General features: G+C 43.9%; 1 protein-coding gene across 1 annotated transcript in view; it reads right to left on the bottom strand.

Moving 5' to 3' along the window:
• LOC109641788 (plasmanylethanolamine desaturase 1) overlaps window positions 1–15024 on the bottom strand; it is a 27575-nt gene continuing 12551 nt past the window's right edge. Inside the window, exons 2-6 of the mRNA XM_069527956.1 lie at window positions 14017–14136; window positions 13653–13744; window positions 7250–7394; window positions 4513–4725; window positions 1–2563 (exon numbers count right to left, since the gene is read on the bottom strand). Of these exons, the coding sequence (XP_069384057.1) occupies window positions 2439–2563; window positions 4513–4725; window positions 7250–7394; window positions 13653–13744; window positions 14017–14136 (695 nt within the window). The 3' untranslated portion in view covers window positions 1–2438. The remainder of the gene's footprint in view (window positions 2564–4512; window positions 4726–7249; window positions 7395–13652; window positions 13745–14016; window positions 14137–15024) is intronic.

The raw sequence follows: 15024 nt of genomic DNA on the forward strand, positions 1-15024 counted from the left end.
TGGAGTTCGTAAATCTTTATTTAAATCAAAGAGCAGATAAAAACATTAAGGCAGACGAGCAGCGAGCGTTGAGCTGCAAAATGGAACATCAGAATATACAAGGCTTGATCTGTAGATAAAAAAATAGAAAATTATGAAGCCAGAGAAAACGAGAACACAGTGTGAAAGAGAAAGAGAGCATGTGTGAGTGTTTGTGTGTGACTGCATTCAAGAGATCGATTGTGTGTGTTTGTTTGTGTGTGTGTGTGTGCATGCGTGATTATATCAGAATGTGTGTGATCGTGTGTGAACCGGTGCCTGTCGGACAAGTTTTCAGACATTTACTCAGTAAAACGAGAAAGTGCTGTTTATTATTGACCTTCTGTGATTGAAGGGATTTCCAGCCTAGAGATAAAACTACAAATCAAGCAGCTATAGACTCTAGTAGAGTTAGTAACAAGGTTTCACAGTATGAGATGTAAACAAACATCAGAGACGCTAAAGACAATATCTGTAAAGCAACTTGGTGAAAAATAATGAATTTTGCTTGAAACTAAAACATGTTTTTTCTCCCTTTTCCTTCCAAGTGATGTAAAACTGTCCCCATGCATTTCTTCCATGACTCTGATTTAAGTTTAGAGTTTTGTGACACGTGTCTTCTCGTGTTAAATATCTGCAGTCAGCTGATCCGACAGTGGCAGGGTTAGCATGTTGCAGAACAGTTTACGAGGATTCGGGATGCGGACGCAACATTGAAATCTCTAACGTGATTTGAATGAATGGAAATGTTATCTTACAAAATCTTCAGACTTTCCTAAATCGCCAGAATAAATGACGGACTGTATGCAGTACTCTGGTTGTACTTCTTGGTGATTTTAAAAAAGAAGCAGGATTCTGAGAAGTTGACCAGCGGTGAGGTGTGACAAGCTAATGCTAACGACACAGTTCTGAGTTTAAATAAAGACATATATATACATGTAGGACTCACTTTGAGGTCTTTGGGGGCAGCCATGAGCATCCTCCAGAAAACAGAGATTCATCTTAGAAACATTTTCTCTCTGCAGGCATGTTCGAGTAGTTACATGAAATCACTAATGCCAAGAAGGGTCAACTTCTGTCTCTGGCACTTTGTGTTCCAATGGAGGGAAGAGAGATTATATTTGTAGAACAATATACATAAATATCAACTTGTCATCTAAACTTCAAAACAGACTTTCTTGATTTCTTTACATACTTTTTTTTTGTCGGAATAGTTTGGGATAAAACAAGATGTGGTAGTTAGTGAGCTTTTTAATTGGTGGTGGGTGAGAACCTACGGTTTGCCAATTTAAACCAATCTAAGCTAACCAGCTGCTAAAGCTTTGAGTATATTTAAGCCTTCTCGACTAACCTTCTGCCAAAAAGTATAAAAAGAAGCTGTAAAGTTTTCCTACAGTAAAGGCGAAGCCAATTCATCTTAATCGCCCCCTTGTGGCTGGCTGCAGTACAGTTTGTTAGGCCCACCTTCTCCGAGTTAGCCGACAGGACTCAGACGAAATAAAAAGTCAAATAAAACATCCAACACATTTTTCTGTAAGATGCTTTATGTGATTTTATGTGATTTTTACTCCACTGATCAAGTGAAAAATCATATCTGGAATATATTCTTAGAGAGTGGAGACACGTCTTCCCTCTTTACATGCAGCTGATGTTCTAAACTAATCTGGATTAAAGTGAAATACAGCTTCTAGAAACAATTCGTCTTATTTCTCCACACCTTCGTTTAGAAGCTTTTACCTTTACACAAGATATAAGTGATTCCTGCTCCAAGACTTCTCTCGATAAAAAACATTCAGTGAGAAAACCTGTACAGTTTTCAGACTGCTGTCGACGGCTGACCAACACTCAATGACACGATTGAAAGTTGTGTTTACTTACGTCTATGCTGCGTTTGTCTAAAACACACAATCATCAGATTTTCACCTTCACGTGTGTAACAGCAGCCACGAGAGTTTAAAGAGGACGATGATGTTTCTACGAAGGACAAAACGACTGTAACACTAAAATAACAGAAAAGAAGAAATTGGACACGTGACTGAACATTTAACTTACAAACTGTGTGTGTGTGTGTGTGTGAGATTGTGTGCAGGTGTGTGCGGTGTCACTCCTGGAGAGCCCAACCTCCAGAAACCTCCGACACCTACACATCGCCACACCTCATTGGTTGAACAGGCCTACAAGCTAATTGGCTATTACAGCAGCGTTCTCATCCCGGGATGTTTTTCACTTCTGCTTTCGAAGCTTGTTAAACTACAGACTCCAGCACAAACGCAAAATCACTTGAACCATCTTTAAATGTGTTTTCTTTTGCAAAAGAAGCACAGAGACACGAGTAAATTGTATGTTTGTGTGTTTTTCTCCCCAATCCGTTGCCAATTCTGTGTTTTTGCATCTCCAAGCTCATTCTTTATCCTGTGTGTTTACAAGTCGGTCTTCTTGGCCCACGCCAGGTCGTCTGACCGCGGCTTCTGCCCCGTCACGTATTCAATCAACTGCTCCATCCGTCTCCAAAAGCCCAGCTGGTCCAGTGGATAGTTACACCAACCTGTGACGTGAGGGAGAAAGACAGGAGGAGCAGATTCTTATGCACTTTACAGACCTTTAATGGTGATGACTTCTCTGTGTGTGTGTGAGGTAAATACATTAATGTATGTATGGCTGCAGGCCAAAGTACACATGAACATATACATTTACATGTACACATGAATGCATGCATGACTGTGTAGTCTCTGTGAGTACACGTGACTGCACACACACATGCACACACACACGTTCCGATGTTACAGCTTTAGAAGCAGTCGAGGATTCCCCAGACATTTGAGATGAAAAGCCGTTTTACTATTATTACCAAACAGACATACACCCACACTCACACACATTTATATGTAGAATAAAATTGCCGTCAACAACATAATGCAGAAATAAAAAATAAGCCAGTTACACACACACACACACACACACACACACACACACACACACGAAACAAATAAAGACACCCACATGGGTAGTGTGTACTTAGCCAACCTTTGTCTGATGCTCAAACACAACCACCCATGATGTGTTTGCATAGGGTGCATGCTATAGCTGCGGGGATGTGAGTGTGTGTGTGTGTGTGTGTGTGTGTGTGTGTGTGTGTGTGTGTGTGTGTGTGTGTGTGTGTGTGTGTGTGTGTGTGTGCGTGTGTGTGTGTGTGTGTGTGTGTGTCCCTTCAGTGACCCTCTCTCTGCTGAAAGACATAAAGGAGCCAGAGGTTTGGTTTCTCTCCTTCTTCCTCCTCTCTCTCTCTCTCTCTCTCGCTCCACTTCTCTACATCCTCCATCTTTTTTTGTATTCTTCCAAATCCCTGCTTCCTCTCCTCCCACTCTCTCCCCTCCCTCCCTCCCTTGTCCTCCACCCCCCCTCTGCCTGTGAAGTCCTATTTGTTAGAACAGACAGCAGGTTAGCATTAAATATACATGGGGATTGTCAGCCGGTGGCGAACACAAAGGCAGCTAGGCGAGCCCCAGTGGAATCCAAGCCCGGCCCAGGCAGCCAGGCTGGGGGAGCGTGGGGCCGTCGCCGTCCCCTGTGGCCCCCGACCGCCACCAACCCACCTCCCACCAAACACACACATACACACACACACACAGGTTAGAAACTGGAGAGGAGGTCAAAAAGACTAGTACACACACAGATGCTAGAGTATGCAGATGCACCAGTATGAGTGTGTGTGCATGTACAAACACACACTTTCCCTGTGCCAACCCCCTCAACTCGCTCACCCACACATCTGTCGTCCGCAGGGGCGCAGGGTGACGTACAAGCTGAATCTCCTGAGTATCCTCCCTCTTTTCTCTCCCTCTCACCCAGATGCACACAGAATACTGAATGTGGATGTATTACAGGGGCCTCGTGTCTCCAAAGACAAACACGCACGCAAACAGAACAGCTTCTTTTAGTTATTTATAAGACGCAGACAGACAGACAGACACACGGCCGCCATTTTATTCGAATCTACTGAGAAGTGAAATCATCCCGGAGTCATCAGCTTCAGTTATGGCGATCTAAAATGGCCGCCCGCGACAGAAACACGAACACACATGTGATGGTTTTCATAAGTAACTTTACACGTGAGCTGTTTTCAGACACGACCTACAGAGAAACATCCAGAGTTATTCAGGCGAGAGGTGGAGCAGCCGGGTGCAGCGGACAGGAAGTCACGTATTAACTCCGCTGCGGAGATCACGTGATTTTGTTTACATCAACCGATTATATTTGTTTTTTTTATTCTTGCGTCTGTTGCGTCAACAATTCACTTATCACTGTAAGAAGCTTGAGGTTTTTCTGATTAAAAACAAAGACAGTGAGTTTTTCATGTGCTTATATATTATCATCGTTCATTCGTACATTTATTCTTCTGGTTCTACATAATCACAAATGTTGGTTTGAATACGCACTAAAGGAATAAAAATGTGCCACTCTGAAGAACTGCACTGACGCAGTATCAGCTCTCACCTGTAGTGATGCAGTAATATGTTTCGTGTGGCGAGACGTGGTGGATGCGGTGGTGTTTCCGTGGCAACACCAGATGCCAGTCCTGGAGCATGGTGACCCAGCGTGGGAGTCCGAAGTAGGAGTGACTCCACTTATGAATCTGATTGGTCAGCGTCACGAAAACAGCGAGGGCGAACACGTAACAGTCCCAGGGATAGGACGCCGCCAAGGCCTCTGCAAGGTGACAGGAAACAGGCAGAAGAAAGAGAGAGACTAACGTCAATGGAATAAGTTATGAAAGTGTTTGGTATATTAAAGGGGGCCAGCGCTAAGGCAAAGCACTCCCACAGAGAGGACGCTGGCAGGAGCCATGGTGAGAAGTGGAGGCCGAGGGGGAGGATAAGGAACAGGGGGGAGACTAGAAGAGGAGATGGAGAAAGATGGGGGAGAGTGGCAGCAGGGGAAGAGAGGAGGAAGTGATATAGATAGAGCTGTAGTCTAACGAACAGAGAATGTAAAAGAAACTGCGATGAGAAATTAAAACCAGACAGGAAACGATGTCGTCTTCTGAAAAGTGAGACAGTCAAAAGGAATCTGGAACTTTAAGTCCGTCTGGGGTGAGACACTCGACCTGCATCTCATCCTCGTACTCAAACAGAAGTGCACATCATTACCAAAGAGCTGGTCAGGGACAGATCGTAAGAATGACACGGTGTGAACATCTTCCCACGAGGACGTTAACAAGAAAAGACATTTATTAGCTCAGCATCTTTGCAGCGCTCATTTTAATCTACTCATGTAAATCCAATGTAAAGTCAGCACCATATCTGCTGACTATGAACGTCAACGTGGACACTGGGGACGGCTATTCAAAACGTATATATGTCAGCTCTGGTGCCCCCTACAGGCCGTGGAATGTGGTTAACCTTAAAGACGATGAAAGATCTTCTGCACTGATGTCGGATGAAACGTGTTTCACGGATATTCCCTGAAGTAAACTAGTGCTCGGCCTGAAACTGTGAAAACAGTTGTTGAGGATGAGTCAGAGTTGATTTGAGTGGACAGGTGTCACACAGGTTTGGACTCACACACGAGCAGGTGTGTGTGCGGCGTCTCTGGAAATTATAACATGCACGGAAAAACGTCTTTTTGTTGATATCGCTTCATCCTCACTTAGATGTAACTGAGTGGAAGTCTGCAGCTCGTCTTCATCACCGCTTGTTATCCATTTGAGCGTTCGTGTCGGTATGACTTACAGCTGTCCACTCTCCGTCCACCTCCGTCCCTCGCTCCTTCTCTTTGGTGGAAACAACGATCTCTTGACCCCAGTTCAAGTGCGAACATGACAGTTGGAGATGCCCCCTCCCTGCTCTCAGCTTTCCCCATCTACCTCCCTCTCCGTCTTTGTCTGGTGACCGCTTGACACGGCGAGAAGCTTGACATGACAGGTTTAGATGTCATCGCCACCACCCCCCACTCTCTCTCCCCCCCCTCTCCCATTCTGTCTCAAACTCTTAGCAGTGACCTCTTGAGGTGCAGACATGACAGGTGTAGATGTCACCGCGTCTCTGCCCGTCTCTGTCTCGTGACCTCCTGACTCCCCGCGGTGCAGGACATGACAGGTGTGGATGTCACCTACAAGTGGACCTTGCTACTGCCGCCTCCCCGTAATCGTTCCCTGATCCCTCCTGTGGACAAGCACCTGACCTTTGCGTGTCTCCCCTTCCACTCCTCATTCCCTTGTTTCCTTACTCTCACAGGTTTGTGATATTCTTTCTATTTGTATCACAACGTTAAGAAAGTTACAGATATTAAATTATAAAACGAGCAATGATTTACCAGCCGATCGTCTTTCTTTAATAGCAAAACAAACATAAGGGTTAATTCGATTTCTTCTGTTGCTTTTACCACAAAAACTAACTAACTAAATAAATAAATGCATGTTATAGGCTAAAAAAGCTCAAATAGAGGCTGCAGATGTATTTAAATGTTTATTCCTATTATTGGCAACTTCTCTAAAGTCAGAATCACTTCAGAGATGCTCACTCAGAGGAGGTTTGCAAACAGCTTAACCTCACATCACTGCATCTGACCTAGACGTTAACCTGACAAACTTAACGCCTCCTCTCTCCGCCCCATCAGTGGCCTTTGACCCCAGCTGTAGTGCGGACATGGAAGGTGGGGATGTCACCTTCTCAATAACAGGTTGCTCCTGCTGATCTTCCTCCTCCAGACCCTCCCCCCTCCTGCCCCGAGCTCCTAAGGTCAAAACATGATTGCCAGAGAAAGTGCCCCGTGGTTTCCTGTGATCACTTCACTTCCACCTCAAAAACTGGGAACATAAAGATTGTCGGAGCCTTTGTTTGACCTACTAAAGTCCTCACATCCACATTCAGCTTCAAGCAGAGTGACTTTGAGCAAACCTGCAGACACGATGGTTGAGAAGTCGCTTCAATGCAACAGTTCCCACTCCTGCGACGAGGAGGCTGTGCAGAACGGGTGAGATGTTGGGGGGGGGGGGGGGGGGGGGGGGGGGGGGGGGGGGGTGTAGCTCAAAATTCTGCAGGTGTCACATCCCCGAGTGTCTCACTCACAGGTGATAATAATGTGAACGAGAGAATAACTCCACACAGGAAGCAGGAACCCCAGAGCTTTAGCAACTTCACTTTCAAAGTCACAGCAGCAGGTTTCACTCCTCTTACTTCTCTCTGAAATGTTTGCATGTGTGTGTGTGTGTGTGTGTGTGTGTGTGCACTACCTGGTGTGTATGTGAGGAACTTGATGGCCATGTGTGTCAGTGGCAGGATGGGGATCATGCAGTTGTCCCCGTTGGTTTCGATGAAGTCGTGGCGAGTGATGGCGGTGGGATCGATGTGGTGCTCCCTGAACGGTCGAATGAATGCCTGAAGGGAGAAGAGAGAGAGAGAGAGAGAGAGAGAGAGAGAGAGAGAGAGAGAGAGAGAGACAGAGAGAGAGACAGAGAGGAAAAGGAAAGAGACATCACGGTCGATAAAACATCACAATCACTTCTGTAAGACTAATGAAACCATACATGAGAGGGACGTTGATACAGGGATATTTGCTGTAAATTGAAAGGGGGAGGAACTCATCAACCAATCATGAGGTTTATTTTGTGCAACAGCAGAGAGGATTAAAAAAAACTGAACAAACAAAAGACAATTAAATAGAAAACTGTGCTTCAGCTCGGTCATCAATTATAATTTACATTTAATGCTGTACTCTGTGTGATACTTAATGAGCCATGTAATAGCAATGATCATTTTATTTTCACATGTTTTCACATTTCAAACTTCATATAAAGATTCTATTAAATAAAACACAGATTAAAGATATATGTAGTATGTTACACAGAATATCAGGTTTATAACATCAATATGATAAACAGCAAAGAATCACTGGTAGTTTTTCCAACTTAATTTAAACTCACTTTAAATCAGAACACAAAACAGACGATGGAAAATCATTGTTTACAAACTGTATACAAATGCAGATCAAATGCACACACACACACACACACACACTGAGAGACAGACACACACTAACACAGCACGCACACACACACAAACAGGGACTCAGGGGTACTCAGCATCCTGTGCAACCCCAAAGCTCATATCCAGCATCCTAATAAACCACAGAACAGCAGTCGACTCACACAAACACACTCACACACATAAATGACCCACAGACGCTCGCTCACACACACACACACACACACACACACACACACACACACACACACACACACACGGTTGCAAACCCCACTTGCGCTGTGCAGAGGCAGACACCTGTCTGTGACAGCGTGGGGGTCTCAAATGAAAGACTGAATCTGAATATCTCCAGAACAAAAGAGGACAAAAAGAAACACACACACAAGGATAAAGGTAATTTATTTCTCTCAGTGGCAAAAGCAAAAAAAAGGAATACGGCTTGCATCTTTGTTGCTACAGTGTGTGCGTGCGTGTGTGTGTGTGTGTGTGTGTGAGTGTGTGTGTGTGTGTGTGTGTGTGTAGCCATGGACACATCAGCATGAAAACTCATTATTGTCGCGTTAGCTGTTCGAACCAATTACACACGCCTATCTGCAAACATGGCTGGTAGGTGCCACTGCAAACACACAAACTATCTGTTGACAACTTCACAATTATGTGCCCTTCTCCGTTCTAATCTGCCTCTCCCCCACCTCTCCTCTCCCATCGCCCCCTCCTCTCGCCACAGCCCTCAGCCAGATGAAAGGCCGGCTAAGCCGCGGAGGTCGTGCCGAGCAGGGCGGCATCAGCGCTCCCAGCTAACGGCAGGCCACCGGTCGCCGCATGTCCTCTAATCCCACACCGTTTAACGGCCCGCCTCGCACGACATTCGCTAATCACCGGCTCACATCGCCCATCGCCGCAGCAACCAGCGCTGTCCCACTGGCTGGACGGACACGCCCTTCCACCCCCTTCTTTTTTATGTCCTCCCGACCTTTTTATTATTTTACTGTATTTTCATCTCACTTTTTTTTGTTGGTTTCTCTCTTTGTTTGCCTCTTTCTGGCCAAATCTTTCCATCCGGGCTTTCTCCTCGCTCTCAATTCCCCCTCTGGCCTTTCAGGAGAAACTGGCCTAAGTCGTTAACTCTCCATCAACGCTCCAATCAGCCTCATTAGAGAGCTGCCTCGAAGGACACATAAGGGCGCAACAGTAAAGACAAAGAGGGGGAACTGACATGAGGAGAAAAAGTGCTGATGCCTTTAAAAGACGAGTGGAAAACAGAATGGGGAGAAAGGATCTTCAAACATTTACCCCTAAACTATCAACACGCCGGCAAACTTCAATGTGAATCCAGCGTCATTGGGAACTAATGAGCGTGACTTTGTCCTCAAAGTGGTGTCATTAGAGGCCTGTGAAATCCTTGTTGAGTCAATTAAAGTTCAACGACGTGATGACGACAAAAAAGGAAGAAAAAAAAAAAAACCCAGCACAGCCCGAAGCCTCGCAGAGGAATAGTCCTCAACACTACTGGGACGATGCACTTTTTAAGACTGAGCTGCAGTTTTCAGTTCGGTGGAGAGAAAAGGACGTTTATGGATTCAAACAAATCAAATCTTTGCCGTGCAGTTTCTGATGAAGCGCATCAGCTGTTTGTGATATGATGATAATATTCTGAGGTAGAGCAACAAAATAATGTTTATGTTTCATTTACTGAATATTGTGATTTGTTGTGAACAGAGACTGTTTTGATGAACTGGATATTTTTATGTTTAATGGGGGGGGGGGTTGTCACATCAGAGGAGAACTAATGAGAAATAATGTGGATCAAGTCATCAGCTGGAGAACAATAGTTATAGATCCATTAAGTTCTTATTAGAATTAAGAGGATTTATGTTAAATATTACATGAACTGTTTAGCACCGGTGCCTTGTAGCAATGGTTGATTTTTCTATTAAGAAAAGGAGAATCATTCAGTATGTGATGCTACTGTGTAAACACAGTTTGTTGCTTTTAATTAGCTACATACTCTGTTGATCCTCGGTTTGCGGTGATATTGTGCAGCGATGCATCATTTTTATATGTTTCCCTGTTAAACCTAATTAAACCATCACATTCAAGAACATCTGGAGCTTTGGAAGTGTTCAGGTGACTGTAGAGCCGAGTCTACGTCCATGGGGACAACGCTCAGCAAGGACAGAGCAGACACAGACAGGGGACACAACGGATTCATTGTGACATGATGAAAAAAAAGGTGTCTGGCTGTGGCTCAGGAGCTAGAGCGGGTTGTTCACTGGTTCAATCCCCAGCCCCTCTATTCCTTGGGCTGTGCGAGACTCTATGAATGTGTGTGAATGGGAAAATTGTAGAGTAAAGCACTACGAGTGTTCATCAAGACAAGAAAAGCGCTCAATAAATAGATAATTTACCCACTAGGCCACACACTTTGAGCAGCAGGTCGCTGGTTCGACTCCCTGTTGGCCAGATAATGCCCCATCTCTCTCCCTATTGTATTATCAAATAAACGGAGAAGAAATCCAACTAGAATCAAACTCAGATGCTGTCGATGTTGTTTCGTTACACAGAAATAGAAATGCAGATAAAACTGAAACAAAAAAAAAACCTGCCCCTCAGATCCTGCAGACTGTGACACAAAGTAAATGCAGTTTCCAGTAGCAGCTGTTCCTACTTCACTCCTGGAAACATTATGTATTATCCCTCTTATGACTGTGAGGTGTCCCATTATGATGAATTTACTGAGGGCAGGAGTCCATATGTGCATAAAACATGTGCTGCATTAATGCATCTACATCGCACGTTGTCTATAGAACGATGGCGTCTTTAAAGAGGTCTCTACAAATAAAGGCAACTGGGAGCGGAGAGCAAAGTACACAAACGTACACACGAAGCAAAAAAAAAACTGAACAAACAAGTGACACAAAAAGCACAAATGGCTTAAAATGTTTCATCTGGCTTCATATCAGCAGCCACTATTAGCCTCAGGTGTTCTCCACCGCGCACGTCTTTGATATTCAAACCAAACCTTAACAGGGAGCACAGGCCTGCTTTATTCTCAAAACGCACACAGACACAAAAAACATTGGACGTGCACACCTTGTTTTTTTTGTCTACATGCACACACACACACTTTATTTTCCACTAGCCCATTGTCATCCCTCTGTTCTCTGCAAAGGTCCATTCTTCTCTTCCAGTTAAAGTCTTTATTAGAAGTCTCCTACGGTGTCCGACACACCATGCAAATCTGTGGCTGCCGCTGTGCTTTTGGTCCCGATAACTACCCCAAACCCCAATAAATACCACATCATAAATAAACATCAAACCACACAGAGCCTTCAGCAAACACAGAAAAAGTAACACGGGGCTCCAGGAATCATTGTTTCCAGGCAGCTTATGGTGCAGCAGTGCACGTACAGAAAAGTGTTGTCATCTAAATAACACGATGTTCCGACAGAAACATCCGCACAGACACGAATATGTCACGCGCACAGGATGATGTCACAAGATCGACAGCCTGAGAAAATGAACCATGAGATCGACTGTTAGAATTCATCACAATGAACAGGCTGTCGATAATGTGGTATCCGGAGCCAATTAGCGTCAAAGTGAATCGCACTAATGGGATTTATCTCGACTGTGTGATGACAAAACCTCAAAACCACCGTCCTCCTGTGATCACTGCAGCTCTAACTTGGTTACAGAGAATCAGTGAAGTATCGTGGTTCATCAAGACAGTCTGGGTGAAATAGAAGATTTAAAATTCTTCTTTTTACCTCAGACAGGTTGGTTTTGTTTGTTGGTTTATTTATTTTTTAAGCAGAATTAGTCAAAAAATACAAAACACATTTTCACCTAACTTGAGGTAATGACGGAGCCTGGACAGAAACCCTCACATTTAGTTGCAGATGTGGTGAACTGAATATTTACATGAATTTATAAGGAATAATCATAACTATTCAGAACTGTGTTTTATGAACAACGCATCGTTTAGATCAGACCACCTTGTTTTTACTTTTACTTTTATATTTCTACTATTAGAACCACACAATCATGTGTGTGTGGATTGTTTGGCCTCAGCGGAGGAAAATACTTTCATTCATGTTCTGTTTGCGTCTTTAAAAAACTGTTTAGAGAACAAGTGATCAGTTAATAATAAGATATGAGCCTTTCACAGAAATATTGGTATCACGTCAATGCATGCTGACATATGAACATAAGAAAATAACAGTTACACAACACACAAAATATTAATGACATCCATTTATATTTGTAGTAACAGGCATTGGGTTGTAATAAAAATAATTATATGATTAAATTACACACGAGTTTAAATAATTCAACACTTCTACTGTATTTAAATTCCAATAAAGAGCATTTGTAAAATAAATAAATTAGAATGAATTAACTTCTAACCTGTATAATATTAGTATTAATCAAACATGGATACTGCAAATGTTCAGCATGAGTGATAACTTTTGTTATAATTGGGGTCAAAACAACAGCTTCAACATTTCAACTAATTATCAATGAATATTTCATAAACAGAAGATGAAACACACACACACACACACACCCACGCACACACACACACGCACGCACACACACGCACACACACATGCGCGCACACACACACACTAAATTCTCATCTCATTAATCAAAACAAAGTTCACGTGAACCAATCTGCATGCTGCACCTGATCACACAGACCTTAATTGGCTGAAATGAGGATAACCTTTACTCTAATTGGCTGTGGGGGAATGTGTGTGTTCATGAATGTAGGCGATGTGTTTTAATGCAAACAGTAAGTGCACGTGCATCCATCTCAACACGCCCACACACATTGTGGAGGTTCAAGATGAGGCCACTCACGGTGTGTGTGTGTGTGTGTCAGTGTGTGTGTGTGGTGGGGGACCGTGGACATTATGGTCTACAGGGAGGTTCCTCTGTGAGACAGTGACTTTTAGTTCCCAGGTCACTCCGGCGAGTCCAGAGGCGTGAGGGAATAATGTACCGCCCCGCTGCCATGGTGATACAGCCTCAGGAGAGAGGGGACGCTGAGCCGGAGAGGACACGGGGACAGAACAGTATCATCTCAGCCTGTCCATGTTTCACTGGGTAATTAAAACAATTATTTAAGGTAGACTGACTCCTCGATTCCCCCAGACTTGATCCACACACTCTCATCTCTGTGGATTAACTATGAAATCAGCTGCACAAATGTCCAAAGTTAAGAACGTGGAGTTACGTCTCACTTGTTGTGTTTGCACGGTGGCAATCAAACTAAAGATCATAGGTTTAAAGAAAAGTGTGTCCAAAAAAACACAAGTATGCTGAAAAAGTTTCATCTCAACAGGTAAAAAAAGTCTTTTTCATTTTTTACAGAACACACAAGCGCCCAATTAAACTTTCTGTTATAATCTTGACTGATGGAACTCAAATAGCTGAGCGATGACATCCAATAATAACACCTGAATCCAGCACAATAGTTTTTTTTTTTTTACATAAGCTCCAAAATGTCCGCTGGTGCTGTTATCAATAAGCAAATTACGTTTTTGGCCAAACTGCGGTTTAAGGGAGGAAAGTGAGGATTGACTTTGTAGTGAACTGATGAGAAATGACAACAGGCTGTTCATTGCAGTGTTTTCGTTTGCTCACCTTGCCAATAACAGGGATGTCCACAGATCCCCAGGTGTCTGCCCCCCAGTGGACCATCCCCGACGCAAAGTCTGCCGTCACTATTCCGAGGACTGGCACACAAACACAGACACGGAAAAAAAGAGCAATAGCATATGCTGTTATGAGATGTGTAAGCAAAATGAAATTTTACAGAAAGAGTTAGAAAAATCCTCGTGAGTATAGAAACAATGTTTTTTCATTATTCATTTAAAAATATACATTTGCTTAAGCAAAAGTCTAATAGCAAATGTGATCCAAAGTTTTAAAGTCATATCTTTATCTTTAGCATCTTTAGCATGTTTATATGTACTTCTACTGTCACAGTCTGACCGACTCGTCTCACCGATGCCCAGGACGATCCCGTGGATGTGGACGGTGGAGAAGTGGAGGAGGAGGAACGAGAGGTTGATGAGGAAGAGGAAGAGGCACAGAACCACACACACCCACTCCTGCAGCCGCTTACCTGGAGAGGACCAGAACAAGAAATATGAAATTAAGGAGAAGAGAGGGAGAGGATGAAGAAGAAGAAGAGGAGGAGGAGGAGGAGGAGGACATTGGAAACGATAAGAAGTTGAGGGTGTTGGGCTCTGACGTGTTGCATTAATGAACTGGGTGAGGTCCCTGAACCAACTGGGAGAACAAGTCACATATCAGGGGTCAATGGCCCTTTTATTGTGTATGTGTGTGTGTGTGTGTGTGTGTGTGTGTGTGTGTGTGTGTGTGTGTCCAGGGTGTTAATATGTGATCAGTCAGAAGAAAAGTGTACTCCAGGCTGCAGGGTCACGACCTCTCATATGTGAAACACCAATGCTGATACAGCACCAAGCACCACACACACACTGACACACACTGACACACACTGACACACACACTGACACACACTGACACACACACACAGTTTCAGGTGGCAGGTATCGGCCTCTGCAGGGACGAGCTGGACTCACAGGTCAGCAGTATGAACAGAAGGACAGAGGGAGACGAGCTAACTCTGGCTACTCTCACTATAAATTCACACATCAGCGATATTAAGAGACGGAGCTGCGAGGGTCAACTCGAGCTTTCAGCTGCACAGCACCGAAGATTAAAGACACTGAATTATTGAATCCACACATTTACACACACACACACACACACACACACACACACACACACACACACACACACACACACACACACACACACACACACACACACACACACACACACACACACACACACACACACACACACACGCGTGATCTACAGATCTATTACTTTCTTGACGTCTTTAGTCTTCATGAGCTTTCACTTCTCTTAAATGTCTCTTTCTAGTCTGATTCATCGGCACCAGCGGGAATCGTGCGTCACTGTT

Source organism: Paralichthys olivaceus, chromosome 7 (assembly GCF_024713975.1).
Source record: "Paralichthys olivaceus isolate ysfri-2021 chromosome 7, ASM2471397v2, whole genome shotgun sequence".
NCBI lineage: Eukaryota > Metazoa > Chordata > Actinopteri > Pleuronectiformes > Paralichthyidae > Paralichthys > Paralichthys olivaceus.